The sequence below is a fragment of the Equus przewalskii genome, chromosome 6, assembly GCF_037783145.1.
Source record: "Equus przewalskii isolate Varuska chromosome 6, EquPr2, whole genome shotgun sequence".
NCBI classification, from domain to species: domain Eukaryota; kingdom Metazoa; phylum Chordata; class Mammalia; order Perissodactyla; family Equidae; genus Equus; species Equus przewalskii.
In genome coordinates this window covers 89,837,391-89,858,296 of record NC_091836.1, presented here as the reverse complement: position 1 = coordinate 89,858,296, position 20,906 = coordinate 89,837,391, and the positions used below count along the sequence as shown (strand labels likewise).

Sequence of the window (20,906 nt, the reverse complement as noted above, 5' to 3'; positions counted from 1 at the left end):
ATTTGCCACCCCAAAATGTGTCTCTTTAACATGAGGATTATTTTAGGCTGATTATTTTTAAGAAATCAAAGACTCTGAAAGTTTTTCTTGTTACCTCCCATTAACTGCCTAAAACAATCCAGATTAAAAGAACTTGACTCAGGAAGTGAGCTATCACCTTAGCATGATATGAATTAGCGGTAGGCAGGGAAGAACCTGGAAAAGCCTGTTTGTTGGGCTCCCCTCTGTGTTCTTCTGTTTCTGGTTGGCCAAATACTTGTTTTCAAACATTTGCTCCTTTTCACCTACCAATGAATTGCCTTCCTTCTCTTTGAAGTCCCAGACATTCCCTAGCTCCAACATCTTCTTTTGTCTGTAGCTGAGGATGGTATCTACGGTGAGAGTTTTCGCCATTCCAGTGAAACGTTTTCCTGGGTTTCACCCATGTATACATGTTTTAAACTTCTGTGTGTTTTCCTCCTGTTAATCTGTCTCATGTCAATTTAATTCTTAGACCAGCCAGGAGACCCTAGGAGGGTAAAGGAAACTTTTTTCCTTCCCTACATTACTCACACAAACCTAGATGGTATAGCCTGTTACATATCAAGGCTACATGGTACTAATCTTCTGGGACCACCATCATACATGCGGTCCATTGTTGACTGAAACATCATTATGCAGCAAATGACTGTATTTATTTGCCATCCATATATCATCATTAGGGAAATATCTCAGTATGTATTTTGCCTATTTGGGTTGGCTGTTTTTCATTTTTTTTATTTTTCTAAAGACTGACACCTAAGCTAACAACTGTTGCTAATCTTTTTTTTTTTTTTTTTTCTGCTTTACCTCCCCAAATCCCCCCGGTACATAGTTGTATATTCTAGTTGTAGGTCCTCCTGGTTGTGCTATGTGGACGCCGCCTCAACGTGGCCTGAGGAGCAGTGTCACGTCCGCACCCAGGATCTGAACCAGCAAAACCCCGGGCTGCCGCAGCGGAGCCCGCAAACTTAACCACTTGCCCACGGGGCCGGCCCCTGGGTTGGCTGTTTTTTAATATTAGGTTTTGCCATTTCTTTATCTACCATAGAGACTAGTCCTTTGTCAGATATGTGATGTGCAAATATTTCCTCCCAGTCCGAAGCTTGTCTGTTCCTCTTAATAGAATCTTTCACAGAACAAAAGTTCTTAAATTTGATAAAGGCTGATTTATCAATCTTTTCTTTTATGGATCATACCTTTTGTGTCATGTATAAGAATTTTCCACCAAGATCTAGTTTCCAAAGATTTTCTCCTATTTTTTGCTCAAAAAGTTTTATAGTTTTATGGTTTACATTTAAATCTATGATCAATGTTGAATTAACTTTTGTACAAGGTGTGAAGTTTAGGTCGAAGTTCATAATTTTGCCTATGGATTTGGATATCCAAATGTGCCAGTACCATTTGTCGAAAAGACTATCCTTCCTCCATGGAATTGCTTTTGCACATTTGTCCAAAAAAAATTTGGCTGTATTTGTATGGGACTATTTCTGCAGTCTCTATTCTGATTCATCAATCTATGTGCCTCTCTCTGCAAACACCACAAAGTCTTGATTAGACTGCAGCTAGAAAATAAGTCTGCAAATTGGGTAAAGTGATTCCTCCCACTTTATTCTACTTTTTTCAAAATTCTTTTATCTCTTCTACTTCCTTTGCATTTCCATATGAATTTTAGAACTCCCTTATCTCTATCTACAAAAAGTCTTGCTGAGATTTTGATAGGAATTGCACCAACCTATACAGCAATTTGGGTTTCCACGTATTCATTACTGGTATATAGCAATCCAATTAATTTCTGTATGAAACTCACTTAGTTCTAGGAGGGGTTTTTTTTTTAAATAGATTTCTTGGGATTTTCTATTTAGACTGTCATGTCATCTGCAGATAGGGAGAGTTTTATTTATTCCTTTCTGATCTACATGGCTTTTACTTTATTTTCTTTCCTTATTGCAAGAATTTTCAGTACTACATTTAAAGGAGTGGTGAGTGAAGACATCTGTGCCATGCTCCTGATCACAGGAGGAAAGCTGTCAGTCTGTTACTATTAAATATGATGCTATTGTAGGTATTCTGTAGATATTCTTTATCAGGTCAGAAGTTCCTCTCTAGTCCTAGTTTTCTTAGAGTTTGTATATGCATATAGGCATTGAATTTAGATTTTTTTCTGAAAGAAAAAGAGACAAAATCATGTGATTTTGATTCTTTAGCCTTTTAACATGACCAGGTGCATCAACTGAGTTTTGAACAATAAACGTGTCTTCCAGCATTGGAACAAACTCCACTTCGCCACGGGACTCAATTACTTTCATATACTATTTGCTATATTTTACTAAGCATTTTCACGTCCATGATCATGAAGGATACTAGGCTGCAATTTTATTTTTTTTGTATTGTTTTTGTTAAGTTTAGTATCAAAGTAATGCAAGCTTCTAAAATGCATTGGGAAGTGTTCAATCCCCTCCTATTTCTTGAAACAGACTATATAAAATTGGTGTTAATTATGCTTTAACCTCTTGGTAGAAATCTCCAGTGAAACCATTTGGGCCGAGAGATTTCTTTTGGGGAAATTTTTAAATTACACATTCAATTTCCTTAGTAATTATAGGACTATTCAAATTATTGATTTCATATTGAATGAGTTGTGCCAGTTTGCGTTTTTTCAGGAATTTGTCCATTTCATTTGTCAAATGTATACGTAAAGTTATTCTTAGTATTCTGTTATTATCTTTTTTATATCTACAGAATTTATAGTGATATGCCTTATTTTATTTCTGATATTGGTTATATGTGTGTCTCTCTCTTTCCCTCTCTCTCTTTTTCCATCTCTATATCCTCTTTTTGTCCATCTAGCTAGAGGTTTGTCAATTTCATTACCTATTCAAAGAACCAGCTTTTTGTTTCAATGATTTTCTCTAATATTTTTCTGTTTTCAATTCATTGATTTCTGCTCTTATGTTTACTATTTCCTTCCTTGTGTTTTCTCCAGGTTTATTTTGCTCTTATATCTTGAGATGGAAGTTTATTATTGATTTGAGACTCTTCCTCCTAACTAACATTAATATTCAGTGCTATAAATTTCCCTGAGCATTTCTTTGGCTACCTCCCTCCAAAATTAATATGTCACATTTTCACTTTTATTCAGTTCAACGCTTTTTGTTTTGGTTTTGGTTTTTCCTTGAGACTTTCTTTGACCCTCGGATTATTTAGAAGTTTGTCGTTTAGTTTCCAATTGCTGGAGATGTTCCTGTTATCTTTCTGTTACTGATTTCTAGTTTGATTTCATTGTGGTCAGTGAACATACTCTATATGATTTAAATTATTTTAAATGTGTAGAGGCTTGTTTTATGGCCCAATATGTGGTCTGTCTTGGCTTTTGTTCTGTCAGCACTTGAAATGGATGTGCATTATTCTGTTGTTAGGTGAAGCAGTCTGTAAATGTCGACTATATCCTGTAGGTTGATGTGTTGATTTCATCTCTCTCCTTGCTGGTTTTCTATTTAGTTGTTCCATCTATTGTTAAGAGGTGAAGTCTTCAGTTATAATTATAGATTTGTATATTACTTATTTCTATCAGTTTCTGCTTCACATATTGTGATGGTATTATTTGGTGCATGCAACTTTATTTCTGCTATGTCTTATTGTTGGATAGACTCTTTTTATCATTATACAATGTCCCACTAAGTCCATGGTAATTTTCTTTGCTCAATAGTGTACTTTACATGATATTAATATAGCACTCCTGCTTTCTTTTTAATGTTTGCATATATTTTCAGCCATAATGTATATTTTTTAATCCTCTTTCATGTGTCTTTTTAATCCACTTTGCAAATCTTTGTCTTTCAATAGCTGTGTTTAGAACACTTACATTTCATGTAATTATTGACGTATCAGGGATTAATTCTTCCATTTGTTTTTTGCTTTCTATTTGTTCCCTCTGCTTTATGTTTCTCTTTTATTTTTCACAACTTTCTGTGGGTTATTGGAATATTATTTTTCATGACTCCATGTTAATTTACCTAAACAGTTTTTGAGTGTATCTCTTTGTACAGTTTTTCAAATGGCTGCTTTTGATATTACATTATATATATTATCGCAGCCACAGTGTACAAGTTTTATCTGTCAAGTGAAGTATAGAACCCTCACCTCCTTTTACATCCCCAAATCTTCTTTGTTTGTAATTGTCTTAAATGTTTCCCTACATACATTGAGAACCACATCAGACACTGTTAAAATTTTTACTTCAACTGTCAAATATAATTTTGAAAACTCAAGAGGAGAAAGTCTATTGTATTTAATCATATTTTCACTCTTTCTGTTGATTTTTCCCTCCTCCCCATGTTACAAAATTCCTTCTTATGCCATTTTCTTTCTGGTAAAGGACTTCCTTTGGCCAATCTTTTAGGATAGACTTGCTGGTGAAAATTTTTAGTCTTCCCTCATTTGAGAATGTCTTGATTTTCTGGTCATTCCTGAAGAATATTTTCACTGGCTGTAGAATCCTGGACTGGCATTTTTTTGAGCACTTGAAAAAATCTGTGCCACTTCTTTCAGCCTCCATGGTTTCTGATGAGAAATCTGTCATTTTAATTACTTTTCCCCTACAGTTAAGGTGTTGTTTCTCTCTCACTATGTCTGAGATTTTTTTTCTTGTCTTTAGTCTTCTGAACTAGTTTTAGTTTGATTGGTGTGAATCTCTTTGGGTTTATCTTGTGGTTCTCGAATCTGCAGGTTTATGTATTTTGACAAATTGAGATATTTCCAGCTGTTATTTCTTCAAATATCTTTTCGGCCCACTCTCTTCTCCTAGGACTACAATAACACAAATGCCAGATCTTTTATAATAGTCCCACAGGTCCCTGGGTCTCTTTTCATTTGTTTTTTCAGTTTCTTTCGCTCTACTGTTCAGATTGGGTAATTTCTATCCTATTTACATTCAGTGGTTCTTTCTTCTATCCCTTCCACTCTGCTATCTAGTTTTTTATTTCAGTTATTCTATTTTTCAGTTCTAAAATTTCCATTATGTTCTTCTTTGAAACTTCTCTTTTTTTGCTGAGATTTTCTAATATTTTATTTGTTTCAAGAAAGTACACAATTGTTCACTGAAGCATTTTTATGATAGCTGCTTTAAAATTCTTATCAGATAATTCTAATATCTGTGTCACCTCAGCATCGGTATCTATCGATTGTCTCTTCTCATTCAGATTGATATCCTTCTGGTTCTTGGTATTAGATATGACTTTCTAAAGAAATCTGAACTTTGGGAGGATTACATTATGAAACTCTAGATTTTACTGAAGTCTTCTGTTTTAGCACGTCTCCTGACACCACTCCGGTGGGGTAAGTGGGTGATGCCTCACTGTCTGATGGGGGCAGAAGTCCTCACTCAGCCTCTGTGGCCATGAGGAGGTGGTGGGGTGGTGAAAGGGTTTCTCGTTACTGATAGGTGGGAGTGGGAGTCCAAGGTTATCATTAGTCCTTCAAAGATCCCAACCTGGCTTGAAAGGGCAAGGTGCCCCCTTAGTCTCCCCTCATGGCCTCTGATGTCACCATGGCAGGGAGTGGTGTGGGGGTGGCTCCTCTACCTCTAGACAGTGGTGAAACTCCTGGCTCTCTACCGGCCACCTCTGACACCAACCCAATAGAAAAGAGTTGAGCACCTTGCTACTGCTGATGAGAGTGGAAGTGCAAGCTGCCTACCTGGTTTCCAGTGACACCACGCAGAGGGGTGTGTGAGAGGAGCACAAGATCACCCCGTGGGTATGAACGTCCTGGCTGCCACTCAGCCTTCTCTGACACCAACTGTACAGAGAGATTGGGCACCCTCTTACCATCAGGTGAGGGTGAAAGTCTATTCTCCCCACTTAAGCTCTTTTGGAAGGGATGGTGGTAGGACCATAATTTTTTTCTGTGGTATTTGGCTACAAAAAACAGTTATTGATCCAAAGTTTCCTGTATTCCTGGGTCACCCTTTTCCTGGTCCATTGGCTAAAGAGAGTAGGCTTTTCTTGATGCTTTATCTGTCTGGATCAGTTAGCATTCCTGCATTGCCGGCTTCTCCAGCACCCGGTCTGCAATATATGCAGGAAAGAGAAAACCCAGGGAACTAACTTCAGTCTTATTCTTTGAATCCCGAGGTTGCTAGCCATTCTGCCTTCTTCCCTCTAACTTTCATAGTCTTCTTATGTGTGTTTTATATATAATGTTCAGGATGTTTGGTTGTACTTAGCAGAAGGAATAGGGAAAATTTTGCCTGCTTCATCTTTCTGGAAGCAAAAGCTAGAGTCACTTTTGAACTGTTTAATTCAATAATATATCCATTTAATCACTCTAAACTTTATCAGCCATTCTTCATTTTTGTTTCAGGGAGGTGCTGTTTTTACTCCAAAGTACTTTATATTGAAAAGGTAAGCTATATATATTGGGGCCAGCCCAGTGGTGAAGTTGTTGAGTTTGTGCACTCTGCTTTGCTGGCCCAGGGTTTGCAGGTTCAGATCCCAGGCACAAACCGACACAGTGCTCATCAAGCCATGCTGTGGTGGTGACCTACATACAAAATAGAGGAAGATTGGCACAGACGTAACCTCAGGGCCAATCTTCCACACCAAAAAAAGGTATGCTATACAAACTACAGATCAAGTCTACAAGGGAGCTTGGCATGGCAGTGCTCTTCTCCTAGGATTGAATCCATTCCCCTTTCACTTGTGGCCTTCCTATAAAAGTAACACTAAAAAAAACTACTAAAAATTATGACATATGATATTTCTAAAATACTATGGTTTAAATTTAATTAAATAAGACTTCTCAGTTTGGCAAGGCAAATGTAAAGCTTAAGAAATCTGAGCAAAATTGTTTCAAATGAAGACCTATCTGAGGTTGAAAGCAAGGAAGCAATATCCATTACTCTTGAAATGTGCAAAGGGATGGGGAACTGCATAAATATGACTGGATGAAGTGGTTTTTCTGTTATAGAAGTTTAAGTCTGGAATATATAGAAATATGAAGGATACACACAAAGCAAACAATATGAACTGTAATTGAAAATAACTTGAGCAATACCTATAAAGATCTCTGAGGAGTATATTATTATTATGTTAATATGACCAAAATGAAAATGACAATATATTTCTTATCATTTAAACTGGATCAATCTCACAAGGTAAATCTTTCCTCAATCTGCTCCAAAGACATGAAGACTTTGACTTTGCATGTTCTTTATCTTCTAGATAACTGTCTTGACTCACTTACTCAATACACATTTCTCTGTGCCACAATTACGTCACTTTCCTTGTGGACACCCTGTTTTATGACACTGGTTTTCAAACTTTAAATGTCTAAGAATCACCTAGGGTGCTTTTTAAAAGTCATGATTCCTTACCTTATTTCCAAGAATACTGATTGTCTGAGGTTGGGCTCAAGAGTCTGCATTTTTAAGAAATTCTTCATATAATTCTTATTCAGGTGGTCTACAAATTACACTGTAAAAATCACTGCACTAAATGATTTTAATAGTCCCTTCACTGCTCATACTCTGTTGCACTCGGCATTTTGGTCACTGAGTTTTTAAAGGAATCCCAGAACTTCTGGGAATCTTGAGCCAACCAGCTTATCCAGCCAGTTTATCCAGCTAACTAGCACACAGCCAACCTTTTCTAGTAGGTTGTGTTTCCCCAGGATGGGAATTTCAGTCATTCTTAACAAGCTATTTTTAAAGAAACTTTTTCTACCTGGCTAGACACCCACAACCCAGTTCAAGGATATATATTTATCTCCAAGAGTGTTGCTCTGGGTCAACTAGAGAACTAGGGAAGATTATTTTATCTGAAATACTGTTAGAATACTTCGATGCCGTATATAAGAAATCTGAATTGTTGGTATCTTTTTGCAAGTTTATGTAAGTAAAATAAGATTTTTGATTAAGACAATTTTGTATATTTACAACTTATATTTAATTTGATTTACTCTTTTATTTAATATGTTTCCTTAGTTTGGGTTGACTCTCTTGAACTCCTGCACAGTCATCGATAAGCATTAATCACACACTAATAACTATATGATAAATGCCATCACTGCATTATACTCCAGCAAAGTGTTAAGCCAAATATTATTATCTTGCCTACCAAGTCTCGGTAGAGCTGGGTTTATTTCACAGGGAGCCTTAAAACAAATCCAAACTTCTGTTTGCTCCCTTTTTAACATCTAGAGAGATCCAATATTAAATCTACATGAAACATGGAATTTGCTTTGCTTACTGATAAGTGAACAGGTTAGAAGACAAAATAGAGACAATGTAGTGTGAGTCCTAAGTAACTGAAGGACAAAGACCTAAGTATTCGTATGAAGGACATTTCTAACCTTGTGTTGATTTTTCGTTCTCACTCACAGGAAGCTAATACATACAATTTAACTTACCTCATCATTTATATGGGAAGCATAGTCTGGGTCTCTACTGGTTCTTCTCCCTAAATTAAATAAGAAAGAAAAAAAGAACGTGTCAAAACGGCCAGCTAATCAGAATATTTTAACAGTCTGTATAAAGAGAAAACAAGAACTCAAAAATCAAACAAAAAAGTTCAAAGAAAAAAATGCTGGAAGAAATTGTCCAAGATCTTCCTGGAGCTAAGCTGTTCGAAACAGCCTTCAAAGGAAGTCAGCACCAAAAACCGTCTAGAATCAAGGGGAGAGCATCAAATACTGATGTGTAGAATATAACCTCACCCATTAAGAAATCAACTTAACCCTGATAAATGTAGCTGTTAACCCACAGCTACAAAACTGCTGGGCGTTAAACATCCAGTAGGGACGTCCGTCGCCATCTCTCAGTTCTCATTCTGTGGCATTTAATATTCTATCTGCATGTTTTCCAGGAACTGAACCAAACCGGTTGCAAGTAAAGCCCTAACACAGCACCACCATTTCTAAATCAGCCGGATTACCTTCCTGATGCACAGACATCTTCAGGATGTTATGTGTTGAATCATTTGGACTGGAAGACATCTTCAAATAAGTTTCTGACACTAAAACAATGTTCAGTATGGAATTCAGATTCCTATTCTCTAGTGATTCCAACTTGGAAAAACATTGAGAAAAATTTCTCAAGTCAAAAACTTTCCATATAAAAAATTTTGGAGAAAATCGCAATGGAAATGGAATAAAATATTGCTACCGCTTACGGCCCATCTACACAGTAACTGTAATTTTAAGAAGTGTCAGTATATATTCCGAAAATACAGAAAATACAAACCTACCATTTGTACAGCTTTTTTTGTTCTTTCCCAGTTTTTTTCATTGTGATAAGAGCTACCATTTTAACCATTTTTAAGTGTACAGTTCAATGGCATTACACACGTTCACAGTGTGGAACCAACATCACCACCATCCACCTCCAGAACTATTTTCATCTTGTAAAATTGAAACTCTATACCCATTAACAACTTCTCACTCCAGCCCAAGGCAACCACGATTCTACTTCCTGTTTCTATGATTTTGACTCTTCTAAATTCCCCACATACGTGGAATCACACGGTGTTTGCCATTGTGTGAGTGCCTTATTTCACATAGAATAATGTCCTCAAGGTTCATCATGTTGTAACATAGGTTAGAATTTCCTTCCTTTTTAAGGCTGAATAATATTAAATTGTATGTGTATACCACATTTTGCTTATCTATTCATCCGTTCATGAACATTTGTGTTGCTTCCACATTTTAGCTCTTGTGAATAATGCTGCTATCAACATGGGTGTACAAATATCTCTTTAAGATCCTCCTTTCAATTAGTTTGGGTATATATCCAGAAGTGGAATTGCTGGATCATATGAGAATTCTATTTACAGTTTTTTGAGGAACCAGCAAACTGTTTTCCACAGCAGCTGTCCCATTTTACATTCACCAACTGCACGAGGGTTCCAGTTATTCCACATCCTCCCCAACTCTTACTTTTTGTTTTTTTCATAGTAGCCATCCTAACGGATTTGAGTGACATCTCATTGTAGTGTTTTCATTTCCCTAATGGTTATGATGTTCAGCATGTTTTCATGTTCTTATTGGCCATTTTTACACCTTCTTTGCAGAAATGTCTATTGAAGCCCTTTGCCCATTTTTGAATCAGATTGTTTGTTTTATTGTTGAGTTTTAGGACTTCTCCATATATTATGGATCAGATATATGACTTGCAATTATTTTCTCCCATTCTGTAGGCTGCCTTTATACTGTTTATAGTATCTTTTGATGCAAATTTTTTTAAATATTCATACGTACATTTGTCTATTTCTTTTTTCTTGCCTGTGTCTTTGGTGTCATAGCCAAGAAACCAGCGCCAGATCCAACGCTGTGAAAGCTTTCCCTGTTTCCTTCTAAGAGGTTTATCGTTTCAGGTGTTACGGTTAGGTCTGTGATCCATTTGAGTTAATTTTTGTATGTAGTGTTAGGTAACGGTCCAACTGCATTCTTTTGCATGTGAATATCCAATTTTCCCAGCACTATTTGTGGAAAAGACTGTTCTTTCCCCACCGAATGGTCTTGGCACCCTTGTAAAGAAATCATTTGGCTATGTATGTCAGAGTTTATTTCTGGGTTCTCTATTCTATTCCATTGATCTCTAAGTCTGTCTTTATGCCAGCAATACTGTTTTGATTACTGGAGCTTTGTGGCAAGTTTTGAAATCAGGAAGTGTGAGTCCTCCAGCTTTGTTCTCTTTCAAGATTAACTGGCTATTTGAGGTCCCATGAAAAGCCATATGTATGATTAGGATGGGTTTTTCTATTTCCTCAAAAGACATCATTGGAATTTTGATGAGAATGGCACTGCATCTGTACATCACTTTGGGGAGTATTGATAGCTTACCAATGTAAAGTCTTCCAATTTACTAACTTAGGATGTTTTTGCATTTATTTATACCTTTTTAAATTTCTTCCAACAATGTCTTTAGTTTTATTTGTACAAGTCTTTCACCTCCTTGGTTAAGTTAATTCTTAAGTATTTTATTCTTTTTGATGCTACTGTAAATTGAATAGTCTTCTTAATTTCCTTTTCAGATTATTCATTGTTAGTCTACAAAAACGCAACTGATTTTTGTGGTGACTTCGTATTCTGCTACTTTGCTGAATGCATTTATAGGTTCTAACTGGTTTTTGGTGGAATTTTTAGGGTTTTCTACATATAAGATCATATCATCTTCGAACAGAGATAATTTTAATTCTTCCTTTCCAATTTGGATTCTTTTTATTTCTTTTCATGTGCTTAACTCATCTGGCTAGACCTTCCAGCATTATGTTAAAGTGGCAAAAGTGGCTATCCTTGGTAAATAACAGTAGATATAACTCACATAAACAAAAGCTCTTTTAAGTTCCTAGTAACTGTTAAGAGTATAAAGGGGTCCTGAGAGTTAAAAGTTTGAAAAGTGCTATTTTAAGTATAAACTGAATCGAAATACGTGCACATGCGAATGTACAAGAATGTTCACAAAGTACTATTGGGAATAACTAGGAAACCAAAATCATCTCAAATATCAAGAAATAGTAGAATGGATATTCACAATGTGGTATAATCATACCACATATTATATTTAGCAACAAAATCTAATGAATTTTCCAATAGTGTGCAAAAACATGGATAAATCTCCAAAACTGTTTAGCAAAAAAAGGCAGAAACTGTAATATTTCAATTATATAAAGTTAATTATGGAAAGCCAAAGTATGCTACTTACGGATGAATACTTAAGGGCATTTATTGTTGGGAGACAATTCTCCTTGGCTCTCTCGTGTTTCTGTGCATCTTGCAAGTAACACACTGACCACTCTTTGTTCTGGATTATCTTTTCAAGGATCTTGGTTGAGTGAAAAGCCTTGGAAGATGGAGACAGTGTCTCTTTCTGGAGCAAAAGGTAGGTTTGCTTACAGTCTTGGAAGATGGGAGCAGTGTCTCCCTCCAGAGCAAAGGGAGCGAATAATTACTGACCAACACAAAAGACTAAAGTTCCCTAAGCTTAAACTGCTCTCCTGTGTTGCAACCCATCACACATGCAGGTATTATCTGGCCCTCTTTGTGTTAATCTGTGGCAACCTGGGCTTGGGAAAGTGGCACAAAATGCGGCTACTCTGGTTACAGTTAATACTGTGAGTAATAAATTGTCCTTTATCTCTGATCCAATATCCATACCTATCTCATGTCTTCTACCAGTATCCACGAAACTGTGACGGATTACCTGCTAACTTCCAAGTTCAGTAAAATCTCAAACCTATCACAGTTCTTGACAATGACCATCAATATAATAATGATAACGATGGTGATCATGGCTAACATTTGTTGATTCTCTATTGTCAAGAAATCTACGGTACTGTGGAGGAAACAGACCAAAAATTGTGATAAAAGCTATAAAACAGACAGAGTTGAGAAATGGGAGTGGGGGGGAGGAGCTGTAGTTTAGATATGAGAAACTCTGAAAATCTGAGGGAGTATATTTATACTGATATCTGAAGGTCGAGAGGATGCAAGCCATTTGAGAACACATACAGGCTGGAAGGCAGGAACAATGTGAGGTGTTCAAAGAAGTGAAGGTGAGGCTAGAGATAAATAGGTAAATGGCAGAGGGGCAGGAGAAGATGCTGGACAGGCATGGTGCGGGGACAGTTTGTGGAGGACCCGGTACACGTGGATTTTTCTCCAAATGAAGCAATATGCTATAAAAAAGCTTTTAAATAGTATTTACATTTACAGTTTATAAAAAGCACTAGTTGCTGAGTGGAGAAGGGGTTAAAAGAAATCAAGCACGGAGGAAGGAGACAAATTATGAGGCTGTCGCACTGAAGCGCAGGAGATGCCAGCAGTCTGCACAGGACTGGGGCGGTGCATGTGAAGACACGTAAACGGATTACAGATATTGAGTAAAAATTTGAAACAAACTGCTGTCAAATTTCAGATGTCCAAGTTGAGGGGCAAAGAGGACGGAAGCAACCCTAGGATTGAGCAATTCAAGAAGATTCCATTTAATGAAATGGGGCAGATTATTAATGGTGGGCAATTAATACAGCAGGAGCTGCAGGCCGCCCACAAATATCCTTTGTCTGCCTTCTTCTTTACTAACAAAACCCGAATTATGTGATGCAGCAATATGGTCGAACAAAAAACACCAAAAAAAACAAAAGCCACATTTCCTAGCCTTCCTTGCCACTTAAGAATAAGACACAGATTCAAAGCTATCAAATATCATATAAATGGTACTGAGGTCTATCTCACGAGGTTTGTGTAATCATTAAATGAGATAACGCATGTAAATTGCTTCACGAAGTCATTGGCACATAGGAAGTCAATGAACGTTGGTTATTCTTGCTGATATTATTATTAGGATATGTTTTATTCTTTCATTAATTTTCAAAACTGTCTTAAATTCTTTGGGATAAGTTTTAGAGTGTCAGAATAAAGACAAAATTCTTTTTTGTACCGAGATCTCCTTGATGCAGGATCTGTCATTAAAAAGTTAATAGTTATTGTAAATCAAGTATGAAAACTAACAAACTTTAACTAACTATAGCTCTATTACTAACTTTCCTGAGTGCAGGTTTTCTCATCTAAAAGATTAAAAATGTAAGTAAAAATTATTTGAAAAATCTAAAGCTTCATAGGGTTCTACCCATAAATACTGTCTAGATGCACAGCGCCAAACTCCGCAATGTCTTGACCACGTCTCATTGGATTTTTGAATGAAAAGGAGACCAAGCTAACAAACTCATATACTGAGTAAAGAATGGGCTGCTAAGAAATACATGTCTTGCTTCACCAAGTATTCCCCTGGAGCACTGACTCATGGAGGCTTTTGTTTTCTCGAGGACAAAAACAGTCACGATTACGCAGAAGAACTAAATACAGTCCCAAGCACAGAGCAGACAAGTGCAAGCCCTAAGCTAGGGTTCAAAGAGTATTCATAATTCTATTTTTTAGAAGAGAAAGTTGAAAAACTGCAAGTACTAACTCCTCCCTCCTATAACTATTTTTGCTCCTTTTAACACAAAACAACTAGTTGAAAAAGCATTTTCAAACCGGGACCAGGACTTGATGCAATGTGTTCGTTTGAGAAAGTGTTAAAGGGACGCTAGGGTTCCTCCAGATTATCTCCTACGGCTACTAGTTCTCTCTTAACACCCTCATTCAACCTGCTGCTTCCTTTCCCCAGAAGTAACAACTGTTCTCTTCTTTGGTTAACGCTTGCTGATTTTTCACATTTTGTCAGTTTTGACATCGTCCTCTCAGGCCTGGCCTGAAACCTCCTCACCTGCTCCCCGGGTTGGCCTCCTACCTGCTCCCTCTCTGGGAACCTCGGCCAATTACACCTCGCTCCATAGGGGAGCACACTTTGTATAAACTCTATCCTTTTCTGAAAAGCAGAAAGATTAAAGAGGATAGATGTGTTTCCTCTCACACTATGCTCCCTCTCACACACAATGCTCACTAGCTCCCTCTGGCTTGCACACACACAGATGTTCACACATGCCATAGCCGAAGACACACTTTCACACTCAGTGAGTCTAAAAAGCTGCGACAATTATGCCTAATCACCAAACTTCTGTCAAAACAGAGACCTGGCTGAAGAGGCAGGAGCTGAAGCCAACACCTCTAAGTCAGCTGCTTGTCATTCCTCCAACTTCCTCTAAAATCAACGGACATGACTATAGTCTTCCTATGGGCTAGAAACCAGATATGACGGGGTTAATGCCAATCACTTGGAGAAACACAAAATATGAGATAAAAGTAAAACCAGGCCAAAGACTGAGCTTTGAGAGCACATTACTAAGAACACACACCCCAGCAAATGCAGAAGCCAAAAATAGCCCTTGCATTTACCAAATGGTCATCTCACTTTACACTCCCTCCAGCAGCATAAAATAAATACATGCGATGAAATATCCCCTTACTAAAGGACAGGTGGTTTGGTTAAATACAATGCTTAATGTAGATGGAAAGATGCAAGCAACTTTACATTCAACTGTAAAACTGTCTTTTCCGAAGCTGAATGAATCATTAATCAGCCAAAGGTGAATATTTCAAATCATAACTTCCCTACAACATCAACCAGTCAATAGTTCGATTTCAGCGACACTGGCATTTTACTACAGTCTTTGTTTACATAGCTATTTAAATTTTCTTTTACACTTTGCCCTGAGAATTTCATTTTAAAAATTATTAGATAGTGGGGAAAATAGCTAATTGGAGATCACTGATTGCTTAATATGTTCAATTGTGAAGAAAATAACCTCAGAGAAAACATAACGAAACCCAGAAATATCTCATTAACTACTATGTCAAAAAGGCAAAATGTTCACATTCTCTCTCTGGGAAGAAATCTTATCACATGTAAATCAATTGTTTAACTTTCTCATATTTACTCTTTAAAGGCAATTTCGGAAATACATCATATACAACATGTAGGCTTACCGATATCAGTAAATTTACTTTAAGAAATCCATTTATATTTTAAAACACAGAAATGAAAGTAGCTCCTAAAAATTCATGTGGTGGAACCCAGCCTTTTTCAGGCTTCTTCAATCAGCACTTTTGTTTTCATAACCGTGTCATTAAACTCCAGGAAGAAACATATTTTTAGAACTGGGCTTTGAAAAATTCATTCGATTGTCACTGTTAAAAAATATATTTTCAGGGACCTGCCGAGTGGCGCAGCGGTTGATTGCCCACGTTCTGCCTTGGTGGCCCGGCATTGGCTGGTTCGGATCTTAGGCGTGGACCTATGCACTGCTCATCAAGCCATGCTGTGGCAGGCGTCCCACATATAAAGGAGAGGAAGATGGGCACGGATGTTAGCTCAGGGCCAGTCTACCTCAGCAAAAAGAGGAGGATTGGAGGCAGATGTTAACTCAGGGCTAATCTTCCTCAAAATAAATAAATAAATAAATAATTTAAAAACAAAAACAAAATACATCTTCATTCAATGCCGTTTTCATATAACCCTAGTAATAACACAGCTCTCAATAATAGGCAATAAAACCAGCCTAGCAAAATAACAGAAACATTTAGAAAAATACGAGTCATCTGAATGGCCTGGATCACCCTGCTGCTTAGGCTCTGCTCACGCCAGTGCCACATTCCTCTGCTGCTTGGGTTCTGGACCTATGAAGAAAACGGGAAGCAAGAATACGGGCAGGATGCGGTTACTAGACCCGCTCATGATATATAAGGTATTCCACATCAATATCTTTTTCTCCTATCTCCACCAATATCAGTGGCAAAATCTGCAATCACAACAAGGGGGAATATCAATAAATTACAAAGGCCTTTGCCAAGAAAAAGGAAAACTGAAATCATCTTGGGAAAAATTCTAAAACCTTCCTGGGATGGCCCCAAGCTGCTGGATCAGCTCATGCTGAAGTAAGACTAATTGCAGTACACATTCTAGGAAGTAAAATCATGCTGATGTGAACTTAGATCATACTTTTCTAACACCTGAAAGAAAGTAATGGGCAATCTCTGTAACGCCATACTGATAGTTTTTCCTTCATTATACATAGAAAGTTACATGCTCCACATTTTTTTCCTCCACTCTTCCCTCAGTGAAGAATGTATTTCTGTACCTTCTCATAACTTTACTTCAGAAGACCTAATCATAAGGAATTAGTGAATGCTTTAAAGGAAAAAAAAAATCTATTTCGACCTTTGGATTACTGAAACTACAACAGAAAGTAATTCTCAGCAAAGGAGGAAACTATTAAATAAGTATAGAAAGGGGATTCCAACTTTATACACCTGAAAGTCATTTAACTTCTTTTGCACCACTCAATACGAATCATTTTCCCTAACAACTAAAGTTATTGTATTGTTTAGCAGAGCCATTAGTTAAAGCTTAAAGTTTTCATTAGTTATATTTCCCTCTATCTTTAAAATATTTTTTGATTTTAACAAGAGGGGAGTTCCTTCAAGTGACACCATCAAGAACCTGCAAAGACAACTGACAGAATGGGAGAAAATATTTGCAAATCACATATACAGAATACATAAAGAACTTGTACAATGCAGTAATAAAAAGACAAACAATTCAATTTTTTAAATGGGCAAAGGATTTAAAAAGACATTTCTCCAAAGAAGATATGTGAATGGCCACAAGCATAGGAAAAGATACTTGGCACATTAGTCATTGGGAAAATGCAAACCAAAACCACATTGAGATCCACTTCACAACCACTAGGATGGCTATAAATAAAAGACAGACAATAACAAGTGTTAGTGAGGATGCGGAGAAATTGAAACCCTTATGCATTGCTGCTAGGAATATAAAATGGTGCAGACACTTAGAAACAGTTTGCCAGTTCCTCAAAATGTTCAATATAGAGCTTCACATGATCCAGCCACTCTACTCCTAGGTATACACCCAAGAAAAATGAAAACATACGTTCATACAAAAACTCGTACATGAATGTTCATGGCAGCATTATTCATAGTAGCAGAAAAAGTGGAAACAACTCAAATGCCCACCAACTGATGAATGGATCAAGTGTGGCATATCTATACAACGGAATGTTACTGGGCAATAAAAAGAAATGACGAACCAATACAAGCTACAATACGGATGAACTTTAAAAATATTATGCTAAAGCAAAGAAGCCAGTTACAAAAGATCACATTCTGCTGGTCTATTTACATGAAGTGTACAGACCAGGTAAATCTAGAGAGACGGTGAATAGATGAGTGGCTGCCTGGAGCTGGGGGTAGGCAATGGGAAGTGATGGCTAAGAAGTTTCTATTTGGTATGATGAAAATATTCTAAATTTAGATTATGGTGAGGATTGCAAAACTCTGTGAATATACTAAAAACCATTGAATTGTACACTTGAAATGGGTGACATCTACGGCATGTAAAGTATATCTCAACAGAGCTGTTAAGAAAGGGAAGGAGGATCCAATGACGCATTGTATTTCTTGGGGCGTTTGAAGACTGAATAGTAAAACTGCTTAGATCTTTCATCACTTAGAAAAACTGTTTCCATGTGTAGATCTAATACTAAACAAGACATAAAAACCAGTGTCAATGAGGTAACTGGGTGTCATTTGAGGGTCCCGGAGATAGACTCAGAAAAATATGTGCATTTTTAGGAAAATGTGTGCACTGAAACAGAGCCAGCGAATATAAATCCGTACAAAGGCCTTCGCAAATAATAAGCAAATATTTCTCACTGGAAATAAAGATGCACTGAACGTTGGTAAAACAGCAGCGTTCCCAAGCGCCTAAGGATCCCAAGGTGATCCACCTTAGATTCTGCCCCTCCTGTAATTAAGAAGGGTCTCAAAGCGTGAGCGGTAATCAGCAAATAAAGAGAGGCAAAAGGACTCAAGCGAGGGCCGGCTCCGCACACACGGGGCCGCTGTCATGCACCCACGGCTGCGGCTCTCGGTGGGGATCCTTTCTTCCCGGCGCCCGGGGTCAGAGGCCCGGGCACCTCAGCTCCCACGCTCGGCGCGCTCGCCTCGCCTGCCTGCATCACCTCACCGCCCCGCGGCCAGGGGAGCAACGAGGGTGGTCTCGGCACCCCGGGGGTCACGGGACACAGGTCCCAAGCTTGCGGGAGAAGCAGGGGAAATCGCGGGGCGCCACCCCCGCCCCGGGCAGGGGCCGTTCCTCTCGCAGTCCCCGTCTCGCGCAAGGCGCGCCGTTCCGCGAACGTCCCCGGGATCCAGGCCGCGGAGCCGCCAACGTCCCCCGGGGTCGCTGCGCGCATGGTGGCGGGGTCCGCGCGGAGCCCGATCTGCCCCTGCGCCCTTCCGCCGGCTCCCACCTTTCTCCTGCACCATTTCCAGGACGTCTGGGTCTCCCATCTTCGCCAGCTCGTTGATGACACTGCCCGAGGGGCGGCAGGGAGAGGACCACTGCGACTGGCGGCGAGATCGGGGGCAGAGAGTGAATCGGATCGTGGGCTGCCGGGGTTCCTGGTCCGGGACCCAGCCCACCAAGGTCTCCTTTGTCTCCTCCGGGAGGACGTCGCGCTCCCCGTTGTCCACCGCACTCGGCTTCCTCAGCCCCTGGGGCTTCCTCTCCAGCCGGTACTTCCACTTGGTGCCCGGCGTCCACTTCCTCTCCGTCCTCTCCCGGTAGCGCGCCCGGGACCCCTCCCAGTACCTCTCCCGGAACGTGCGGGGCGGCCGGCCTCCCGGCCTCTCCGCCTCCTTTCCACTCCCGCTCTCCCGCGCCTCTCCCCGCCCCTCCCTCCTCCTCTCGACCTCGGGGGCAGCCATCTCCCCGCCCCCCGGCCCGCCCGAGCCGCTCGGCCCCGGCTCCGCCGCCTCCTGGGGGCCGGTCCCCTCGCCTCCCTCCTCGGAGCCTGTCTTCTCCCGTCCCCACTCGGGGCTCGCCGCCCCCCGGCTCTCTTGGCCGGTCGGCTCCATTGTCAACAAGCCTCGCTGGTCCCATTCCCCCGGGTCGGCCCCCGTCCCGGACTCCTGGTACCCCGCGGCTGCCGCCTCCCCTGTCTCCGAACCCTCCTCCTCCGATCCCCGCCGCCGGGCCAGCTGCGCCCTCAGCCAGTTGGCCTGATCCTCCTCCATCTGCCCAGCCTTGCGCCTTCGCAGGGTGGCACTCGCAGGGAACCCCCTCCCACTTGGGAAGTTATTTTTTGTCGGGTGGGAAAAAGCCCCGTTTCCTTAAGGAACACCCCGCCCCGCCCCTTAAGACCCGCGCCTCCAAGATTCTAGCAGCCCCCTCCTTTCCTCCCGCGTCGGGCGAGTGGATTTTGATTTTTCTCCTGGTTTCTGGACGCCGAACTGGATCTTTGTTTAATACAGTTGGGGGAAAGTCATATATTTTGGCCTGAATTTGAATTTAATCTTACCCCTTAAAAGTTGGATGGCGTTGGGCAAGATTCTATAAGCTTCAGTTTTCTCATCTTTAAATGAGAACGATAGCAGTTCCAACCTCGTAGGGGTGTTTCGAAGAGCAGGTGTAGCATCCTGGCATAATGTGCTAACAATTTAGCTGCTCTCAAAACTAACCCATGTACGCTGAGCCCTGGTCCACCTCCAATGTCCTTAGCGACTCCGGCGCTTCAACCTCAAGCAGCGTGAATGGTCCCATTCTTCACAGGCTCCTCTGAATTGGTTCTGTGTTGTTGAGACCCTGTCCACTGCCAGCTCCCTGATAATTGAGAGATAAGAAGAATTACTGTCTAATGGGGAGAAATATGGATGACCGATGATGAGCTAAGGGTGAGGTGCAGATCTGAGCTGAGGGCCTTGAGATGCTGAGGAGGGAGGGAGCTTGGGACAGGGATGGGAATGACAAGGAGGAGATGACCAAGGAACACTTGACCTTTCTTCAGTTCTAAGCTACTCTATTTTTTCCCCTTTCTGTTGACATTTTAGAACTGAGAATTATCTTTTATAGGTGAAGAAACAGGCCTAGAGAGAAGTGTTTAGGGGAAGGTCATGGTTAACTGTGGAACTAGAAATCACGTTTTATTTCTGTACCTTGCTATCTGTTCCCTATTAAAACCTCTGGGAATACATCAGTTCTGGTCAAGTGATTTGAAATTAGGTAATTCCTTACTTGATGCATTTGGAATTATGTTTGAAATGCCAGTATACATGTGACAAAGAAATGAAAAGCAATAGGATATATTGGAATATATGAGGAAGCCATTTGGTTTAAAACTAATTCGGCCTGACCTTGTTTTTCCAAAAGTGCCTGACGTGGCCTGTTAAGCATGCACTGTACGTCTGCTTTAAACATTTTCTATATCCCAAAGACAAGAATGATGCCCTTAAAGATGGAGATGTAGCTCCCCCCATATTGGCATTTCTTTAAGGATAAGCATCTCTTCCTGGAAACTAAAGATTAATTACTGACCTGCTGTGCTCACCTTGTGACCACTGACCTGCTGACCACCGACCTGCTGTGCCAG

At 39.7% G+C, this 20,906-nt stretch overlaps 1 protein-coding gene across 2 annotated transcripts in view; it reads right to left on the bottom strand.

The window, feature by feature from the left end:
- Positions 1–19,633, bottom strand: part of ANO5 (anoctamin 5) — a 96,438-nt gene extending 76,805 nt beyond the window's left edge. For both annotated transcript variants that reach the window (XM_070624516.1, XM_070624517.1), the window contains exons 1-2: positions 18,789–19,633; positions 8,428–8,477 (exon numbers count right to left, since the gene is read on the bottom strand). In XM_070624516.1, the coding sequence (XP_070480617.1) occupies positions 8,428–8,477; positions 18,789–19,554 (816 nt within the window). In that variant the 5' untranslated portion in view covers positions 19,555–19,633. The remainder of the gene's footprint in view (positions 1–8,427; positions 8,478–18,788) is intronic.
- Between the last annotated feature and the right edge of the window lie 1,273 nt (positions 19,634–20,906).